The following is a 9,343-nucleotide window of genomic DNA, read 5'->3' on the forward strand; positions in this document are numbered from 1 at the left end:
TCTTCCTGCAATACATTGGAGGTGTTTATTCAGAATCTTTTAAACACTATGAGTACTAGAGGTTAGTGACATTTCCCTTTCTGCTAAATTATCTTTTCTTCTATTCTTCTAAGTCTATTGAAAACAATGAGTGAGAAAAAGGTGAAATCATTACCTAAGATTGAAGATGACGAATCATACGACTGGGTTGATGAGGATGTCAAAATAAGGGCTTCGTTGTTTGCGGATAGGGATAGTGTTAATCAAGTTAATATAGCTAGAATAGTGAAACCTGGGTTTCGCTTGGAATTACTGCCATGCATTCGCTCTGATCGTGTTTTTCACAGAAAAAAGGATTTCGAAAACTTCTTTATGTAGAGTTGTGTCTTAGAAGAATTAAGAGTCCGACTTCCCTTTAGTCAGTTTGAGTGTGACGTTTTGAAACAAATGAACTGCGTCCCAACACAGGTTCATCCCAATGGCTGGGCGTTCATAAAATGCTTCCAAATTTTGATGGATTTTCTGGAAATCGAACCAAGGCTGGAGCTTTTCTTTTCCTTATTCCAAGCCAAAGGGGTATGGAAGGGATTGTGGGTAAATTTAAACAGCACACCAGGTTTTTCTGTTTTCAAATTATATAAGTCTTCCTTCAAAGATTTCAAGGAAATATTTTTGAAAGTTAAGTCAGTGGATGAGGATTTCCCGTTTTATCTGGATGAGCACCTTGGGGAGAAATTTCCCTTGTATTGGTGTTGCCAACCGCAACATATTTTAGGTCCTGAACTGATAACTAGCCGGAATGAGTGTATTATATCTTTTCTGATTGAAATGGTATCTAAGGGGGGACTGATGTCTGTGTCTGAGTTGCTTCCTTGGGAAGATGACAGGTCGGCTGTGATGGACTACTTTGGTAAGGTCATTGGATTATATGTTGTTTTGAGTAGTTTTTGATTGAATGATATTTTCTCTAATTATTATTTGTTATCTGTGTGGCAGCTAGGAAATTTCTGGGAGTGTCAGCTTCTACCCTTAGGGCCCGGTTTAAATCCAAAAATTTTGAAGGTTCATCTTCGAATGCTGAAAAAATGGATGTTGGGGGTGAAGTTGACCAGCCCCCTCCTAGGAAGAAAGGGATAGTTTTTAAGAAAAGAAAAACTGAGGTTACTGTTACTGCTGGGGAACAGGACAAAGAAGGTGTGATTCAACTTGAAGACCTATCTGGTTTTAGTGCAAAACAGGATAAGCTCCATGCTTTTGACAATGAGGGAGATGGCTCGTCTGTTTGGGATTGGGGGTTTCCTTTTAATGTTGTTGCAGACGAGGTTGCCCAAAGCTTTTCAGACATAGCTCGGGTTGAAGAGGCTAGGGATGTGGGAGTAGATCAGTTTCTTCAGGTTAACTTTTCTACTGAACCGTCTCAATTCAAATATTTGTATCGTATATTTTATACTATTAAGTTTATAATTTTCAGGTGTTGGATTTTCATTTGGCTTGTATCGGCCGAAGTCAAGAGAAGAAGCATAAGAAAATTGTTACCGAGATTGAACAGCATGCTGTTTTGAAAGAACAACTGACTTCAAAAGAAGTAGTCCTAACTGAACTAAAGAAGAATGTTGCGGATTTGGAAAAGGAATTGAAGGTTGAGAAAGAAAGTCGTGAAAAGGCTGCCGAGCTTTTGAAAAAGAAAGAAACTGAGCTTGAAAACATAAATAAACGAGTTATTGATCTGACTGTACAAATGAAGGAGTTTGAGGCAGGTAGAGAGGGTGATATACTTGATGCCTTTGCTGAAGGCTTCGAATGTGCTGTGACTCAGGCGAAGTTTCTCATGCCTGATGGTGACTTTGCATCTATGGACCCGAGTAAAGTGGTTCGAGATGGTCAGCTTGTAGATGATGAAGAGGTGATTGAAGAAGGCGGTGATAACTTAGTTAACTAGTTTGCTTTGTGTAATTTTTAGTTGTTTTTGCTTTTGTTTTGGGAATCATGGCCCATGACTGTGTTATTTTGTTTGACGGTTGTGTGTAAGTAGGTTTTGTATGACCCTAATTACGCTGTCTGATGCCCGTGAAAGGGACTTGTGAACTGTATTGCTTTGCATATTTATCTGTTTTGTCTATTAAGAGGAGGAGTTTATAATTTGAATACAATTTTCCTCATTGTGTTTTTTAGCAAATTGAAATTAAGGTTAGTTTAAAAAGATCATGCTAACAAACGTCGTAAATGTAATTGAATTTTATTCAAAGTAGTACCTTAACAACTTAATCTTGGTAAGCTAGCCTCGTTAAAACCTCCTTGAGCAAAACCCTTTTGGGAAAAATCTCAAGTGAGGAAAAAGAGTACTAGCATTCTGCTGTGCCTTAGCTGTAATATTGCTTTAAAGAATTGACATTCCATGTACTTGGGATCTTAGTACCATCCAAGCGTTCTAGTCTGTAAGCTCCTCTCCCTAGGACTTCGAATATGCGGTAGGGTCCATCCCATGTTGCTGCAAGCTTTCCATGGGAGGATTGATACGTGCTTCAAATGTTCGTGATATGAAGAGTTCAAGAGTTATTTAGAAGATATTTTAGTTTATATTTTTAGAATATTTTATTTAATGTATTTTTATTTTGTTTATTTAATTACTAGATTGGGCCTTATGTTTATGGGCTTTAGGGTTTTCTTTGTTTTAACCTAATAAGAGGTTATAAATACCTCCTTAGCTATTGTAGTCGTAGAATAGAATTTTTAGAGGTTTCAAAACCCCTTTTTGGTTTCGTGATGAAACCATGGTGTGGACAATTGAGGTTGAGGTGTCCCTCTCTTGTTGCATCGGGGAATTGAGTAGAAGGTTGAGGAGTCCCTTCAATTCAATTCCCAAACTATGGCGTTGACAAGTTAGGTTAAGGAGTCTCTTTCTTGTTGCATCAAGAAATTGGGTAGAAAGTAGAGTGATTCTCTTTGTACTCAATTTCAACTTATCTTTTTATTTCTATTTTAATTTCAATGTATCTTTTTATTCAGTTTGAATCCTTATTTTCTTATTTATCTTTTATTTCCGTATCATTTGGTATCAGAGCTCAGGTATTAGATTAATTCTTATTAATCTATATTTGTTCTTCTTTTATCATAAAAAAAAGAGTCCAGTGTTGTCGCGTCTTTCTTTTTGTTCTTGTGTTCTTGTTTTCGTTTGCGTTTCATTATTGTAAAAAAAAAGAAGCATAAAGTGAAAAAAAAAAACAAAAAAAAGAAGAAAAAAAAACCAAAAAAAAAAAAGAAATTATCTTCTTTATAATTATTGTCCTTTTCATATATTGTTTTTTTTCCACCTACAAGATTCGAGGACGAATCTTTTTGAAGAGGAGGAGAATGATACGTGCTTCAAATGTTCGTGATATGAAGAGTTCAAGAGTTATTTAGAAGATATTTTAGTTTACATTTTTAGAATATTTTATTTAATGTATTTTGATTTTGTTTATTTAATTACTAGATTGGGCCTTATGTTTATGGGCTTTAGGGTTTTCTTTGTTTTAACCTAATAAGAGGTTATAAATACCTCCTTAGCTATTGTAGTCGTAGAATAGAATTTTTTAGAGGTTTCAAAACCCCTTTTTGGTTTCGTGATGAAACCATGGTGTGGACAATTGAGGTTGAGGAGTCCCTCTCTTGTTGCATCGGGGAATTGAGTAGAAGGTTGAGGAGTCCCTTCAATTCAATTCCCAAACTATGGCGTTGACAAGTTAGGTTGAGGAGTCCCTTTCTTGTTGCGTCAAGAAATTGGGTAGAAAGTAGAGTGATTCTCTTTGTACTCAATTTCAACTTATCTTTTTGTTTCTATTTTAATTTCAATGTATCTTTTTATTCAGTTTGAATCCTTATTTTCTTATTTATCTTTTATTTCCGTATCATTTGGTATCAGAGCTCAGGTATTAGATTAATTCTTATTAATCTATATTTGTTCTTCTTTTATCATAAAAAAAAGAGTCCAGTGTTGTCGCATCTTTCTTTTTGTTCTTGTGTTCTTGTTTTCGTTTGCGTTTCATTATTGTAAAAAAAAAAAGAAGCATAAAGTGAAAAAAAAAACAAAAAAAGAAGAAAAAAAAACCAAAAAAAAAAAAGAAATTATCTTCTTTATTATTATTGTCATTTTCATATATTGCTTTTTTTTCCACCTACAAGATTCGAGGATGAATCTTTTTGAAGAGGAGGAGAATGATACGTGCTTCAAATGTTCGTGATATGAAGAGTTCAAGAGTTATTTAGAAGATATTTTAGTTTATATTTTTAGAATATTTTATTTAATGTATTTTTATTTTGTTTATTTAATTACTAGATTGGGCCTTATGTTTATGGGCTTTAGGGTTTTCTTTGTTTTAACCTAATAAGAGGTTATAAATACCTCCTTAGCTATTGTAGTCATAGTATAGAATTTTTAGAAGTTTCAAAACCCCTTTTTGGTTTCGTGATGAAACCATGGTGTGGACAAGTGAGGTTGAGGAGTCCCTCTCTTGTTGCATCGGGGAATTGGGTAGAAGGTTGAGGAGTCCCTTCGGTTCAATTCCCAAATTATGGCGTTGACAAGTTAGGTTGAGGAGTCCCTTTCTTGTTGCGTCAAGAAATTGGGTAGAAAGTAGAGTGATTCTCTTTGTACTCAATTTCAACTTATCCTTTTTGTTTCTATTTTAATTTCAATGTATCTTTTATTCAGTTTGAATCCTTATTTTCTTATTTATCTTTTATTTCCGTATCAAAGATGGTCGGCGAGCTTCTTCAGTTTTTCTTAACACTAGATCTCCAATGTTGAAGGATCTTGGTTGAACGCGTTTGGCATGTCTTCGTCCGAGTTGTTGTTGTAGAGCTCGGTGGCGAATGGCTGCTGTATTCCTGATTTCTTCTATTAAGTCGAGCTCTGCTTGGCGAGCTTGATCATGGTTCTCTGCTAGCGTTTGTAAGGATTGTTGTGAAACCTCCAGGGGAATCATAGCCTCGGATCCATATACCAAGCGGAATGGGGTCTCTTTAGTTGATGTATGCACTGTAGTGTTGTATGACCATAATACTTCTGGAATTAACTCGGCCCAGAGCCCCTTGGCGTTGTCGAGCTTTTTCCTTAAAGCGTGTAAGATGACCTTATTAGTGGCTTCAGCTAAGCCGTTAGATTGTGGGTGTTCCACAGATGAGAAGTGCTGGTTTATTCTCAGTTTCTACAAAAAATCTTTAAAATTATGATCGGTAAACTGCCGACCATTGTCTGTGACAATATGTCGAGGAATTCCATATCGGCATATGATGTATTTCTAAACAAAGGATATCATCTGGGAGGATGTGATTATCGCCAGGGGTTGTGCTTCAATCCACTTGCTGAAGTAATCAATAGCAACTACCAAATACTTCATCTGCCCAGGCGCAGTGGGAAACGGGCCGAGGATGTCAATCCCCCACTGGTTAAATGGCCAACTTACTGCAGACTGGTGAAGATGCTCGGCTGGAATGTTAATGATCGGTGCGTGTTTTTGACATTGATCACAAGTTCTGACCTTCTTTCTGCTATCCTCCCACAGACTCGGCCAGTAAAAGCCAGCTCGAAGTATTTTCTGTGGTAGGCTCCTTGCCCCCGAGTGTATCCCGCATATTCCTTCATGCGCCTCGGCTAACACAAGATCGGCCTCATTCCTGTCCAAACATTTCAAAAGTGGTCGGGAGTATCCCCGCCTATATAGAACGTTATTCATTAATGTGAAGAAAGAAGCTTGTCGTCGGAATCTTTTCTTATCTGAGATCTCTTTCGGAAGAGAGCCTTCCTTTAGGTACTGTATGTAAGGTAATTGCCAACTTGTCTCATTAAAAGAGTTTAAGGTGCTAATGATATATATACTCGGCTTGTCTAAAGTCGACTGCAGTAATGTTGCTGTGTGTGATTGTGTAGTGGCTAATTTTGATAGAATGTCAGCCCTATGATATTGGTCTCTTAGAATGTGGCAAATTTCTATTTTTTGAAAACAATTTACCAATTGCTGAACAATTTCTAAATATTTCAACAAAACTTGGTCTTTAGTTTGAAAGACTTGATTCACTTGTTCGACTATTAACAAAGAATCACAATAGACCTTTAAGCTGGTAATATGCAAATCAACGGCTAACCTGAGCCCAGCGACTAGGGCTTCGTATTCAGCCTGGTTATTGCTTGCTTTAAAGGAGAAACTGAGAGAATGCTCGAGTATAATGCCGTCCGGACTTTCTAACAATATTCCCGCCCCCGACCCTTGGGGGTTTGAAGCTCCATCCACAAACAAGGTCCAATCTGAGCTTTCGTCGTCCAGACATGGCTGGGTGAGCTCCGCCACAAAATCGGCTAAGTATTGGGACTTGACGGATCCTCTTGGTTGGTATTGAATATCAAATTTTGACAGTTCAATGGCCCATTTGATAAGTCTGCCTGCTAATTCTGGTTTTGAGAGGACTTGTCAGAGAGGCTGCTCAGTTCTGACGATGATAGTGTGGCCCTGGAAGTAAGGTCGAAGTCGTCTCGACGAGAAGACCAAGGCCAGTGCGAGCTTTTCCAATCTAGGGTATCGAAGCTCGGCGCCTTGCAGTGACTTGCTCACAAAATATATCGGCTGTTGACCTATCTCTGTTTCTGTTACAAGGACAGAACTGATTGCCACATCAGTAATAGACAAGTATATGTATAATGGCTCATTGATCTTTGGTTTTTGTAAAACAGGTGGTTTTGAAAGGAATTATTTTAGATTTTGAAATGCAGTTTCACAACTTTCAGTCCATTCAAAACGTTTTGTGTTCTTCTTTAAACATTGGAAAAAGTTAAAAGATTTTAATGCCAAACAGGGTAGAAATCTTGATAAAGCCGCGAGCCGTCCCGTTAGTCTCTGAACCTCTTTTACTGTTCTTGGATTTTTCATATCAAGTATTGCCTGACATTTTTCGGGATTTGCTTCTATTCCTCAGCTGGTGAGGATGAATCCGAGGAATTTTCCTCCGCGAACCCCAAAAGCGCACTTTTCAGGATTCAGTCTCATATTATATCGTCGGATTTGCCCAAAAATTTCGGCTAGGTCGTTGATATGAGAGCTGCCGACCATGGTTTTGGCGACCATGTCATCCACATAAACTTCGATGTTCCGACCTATTTGGTTCTCGAAGATCTTATTCATTAATCGCTGATATGTCGCACATGCATTCTTTAAACCAAAAGGCATAACATTATAGCAATAATTACCATATTCAGTTATGAAGGCAGTTTTCTCTTGGTCAGATGGATGCATGAGGATCTGGTTATAGCCAGAATATGCGTCCATAAAACTTAATGAACCATAACCGCAAGAATTGTCAACTAAAGTGTCAATGCAAGGTAAAGGATAAGCATCTTTAGGGCGTGCCTTATTTAAGTCAGTGAAATCGACGCACATGCGCCACTTACCGTTACTATTTTTTACCATAACAACGTTGGCGAGCCATGTTGTGAACCTGATTTTTCGGATGAAGTTAGCAGTAATGAGCTTTTTGACCTCCGCAAGGGATGCAAGGCGTTTCTCGGCGCCGAGATTTCTTTTCTTTTGTGAGATTGGCCAAGCTTCTGGATTAATTGCCAATTTGTGCATAATGACGGATGGATCTATTCCGGGCATATCGGCAGGAGTCCAAGCAAATAAGTCGGCATTCTCACGTAAGAACCGTATGAGGGAGTCTTTTTCCTCAGTATTGATCGTCGTTACTACAAAAGTGAATTTCATGGGATCCTCAGTTAGGGGGACCTTCATTAAGTCCTCATTTGGCATAGGCCGATCTTCAAAGTCGGCTCGTGGATCTATTTCTGTCAATCTCGGCTGGTCTGGTTGTATGGAGTTGACCTGCGCCATGTGACTCTTTTTGATGGGCTTCAAGCTTATGTTATAGCATTGCCGAGCTTCATGGAGGTCACCGTATATGGTGGCCACTGTATTACCCTGTACAGGAAACTTAACACAAAGGTGAACTGTAGACATAATTGCTGCAAATCTATTTAAAAATGGTCTACCTAAGATAAGATTATACGGACTAAAGCAGTCGACAACAAGATATTGAATGTCTTGTGTCTTAAATAATGGTTGCTCACCGAGTGTGGTTTGTAACCACACGGAACCCAAAACAGGGACTCGCTCCCCTGAAAATCCGACCAAGTTTCCATGGTATGGTTGCAAAATGTTGCTGCTTAGTTTCATCTTTTCAAAGGTGGTAAAAAATAACACATCGGCACTACTTCCAGGATCGAGAAGCACCTTGCGAACTATTAGGTCCCCCAACTGAACGGAAATTACCACTGGATCGTCATAATTAGCATCTGTACGATTAAAGTCGGTTGAACGGAAAGTCACTTCTGGGACGTCCTGAATCGGCTGAGGAGCTTTAGGGGCATCTGTTACTGCCAACATGGCCCTATAGGCTCTTTTTCGGGCCGAGCTTGTATTTCCACCTCCAGCATATCCTCCCGAAATACAATTTATAATTCCTCTGGGTTGGGCTGGTGCTTTATCTTTCTCCTTTGATGATGGGGTTGCTGCTGATGGGTCGGAAGCCGAGGTTATTTTCTTTTGCATGTGCCCTGCAATAAATTTGTCGAGGTGACCTTGTCTTGCGAGGCGTTCGAGGAGATCCTTAGCAATTACACATTCATCGGTGGTGTGCCCGTGTTTCTGATGAAAGGTGCAATATTTGGATTTATCGACAGTTTTGGATTATGGGTAAGTGCCAGCTTTACGAGGAGGCTTGATTAATTTGGAGTTGAGTATTTTTTTGATAATGTCATCCCTCTTCGTGTTGAACTGTGTGTATGACTCGTAACGGGGAACGGGCTTAAAAGGTTTCTTGCTATCCCGGGGTTTGTCATCGTCTTTGATAATAGCTGACTTCTCTGCCTTTCGGGCTTGTCGAAGTTCTTCGACATCTATCTGTCCCTTGGCTTTTTCACAAAATTCTGCCAGGGTTTTCGGTTTAGTCACAGCAATGGTCTCCTGGAATTTGCCGGGACGAAGGCCGCTTTTAATAGCGTGGAGGTGGACTTCAGGATGAAGATCGGAGATTCTCATGGCGACCTTTGTAAAACGAGTAATATAATCCTTCAGGCTTTCTTGTGGGCCTTGTTTAATGGTCGTCAGGTAGTCGGAATCATGCAGGTATATTGCTGATGCTGCAAAGTGATCTTCGAATTGTTTGGCCAATTCCTGGAAATGCGATATTGAATCTGCAGGCAAAGAGCAAAACTAGTCAAGTGCAGGACCATCTAAAAAAGGACGGAAAATAACGACATAAAATAGGGTCGGATGCACCGTTAACGATCATAATAGATCGGAATTTTTTAATATGCTGCTTCGGGTCTCCTAACCCA

The 9,343-nt window shown here is 38.9% G+C and overlaps 2 protein-coding genes across 2 annotated transcripts; both read right to left on the minus strand.

The window, feature by feature from the left end:
- Positions 1–4,697: 4,697 nt before the first annotated feature.
- LOC140176697 (uncharacterized) lies at positions 4,698–5,693 on the minus strand. The gene is made up of 2 exons (XM_072208240.1): positions 5,346–5,693; positions 4,698–5,165 (listed from the first exon to the last, which is right to left on the minus strand). The coding sequence occupies exons 1-2, from the start codon at positions 5,691–5,693 to the stop codon at positions 4,698–4,700; spliced, it is 816 nt and encodes a 271-aa protein (XP_072064341.1).
- Positions 5,694–6,923: 1,230 nt separating this feature from the next.
- Positions 6,924–8,555, minus strand: LOC112729941 (uncharacterized). Its single transcript, XM_025780068.1, has one exon. It carries the CDS (start codon positions 8,553–8,555, stop codon positions 6,924–6,926), a length of 1,632 nt encoding a protein of 543 aa, XP_025635853.1.
- Positions 8,556–9,343: the final 788 nt, after the last annotated feature.

This window comes from Arachis hypogaea, chromosome 12 (assembly GCF_003086295.3).
Source record: "Arachis hypogaea cultivar Tifrunner chromosome 12, arahy.Tifrunner.gnm2.J5K5, whole genome shotgun sequence".
Taxonomy (NCBI): domain Eukaryota; kingdom Viridiplantae; phylum Streptophyta; class Magnoliopsida; order Fabales; family Fabaceae; genus Arachis; species Arachis hypogaea.

Excerpts from the sequence above, each read along its gene's own strand:
- LOC112729941 (XM_025780068.1), bottom strand. The coding sequence starts at position 8,555 with ATGCAAAAGAAAATAACCTCGGCTTCCGACCCATCAGCAGCAACCCCA.
- LOC140176697 (XM_072208240.1), bottom strand. The coding sequence starts at position 5,693 with ATGAATAACGTTCTATATAGGCGGGGATACTCCCGACCACTTTTGAAA. Across the intron at positions 5,166-5,345 it reads CTGGGCAGATGAAGTATTTG|AAACTGAGAATAAACCAGCA; the intron begins GTAGTTGCTATT and ends GATTTTTTGTAG.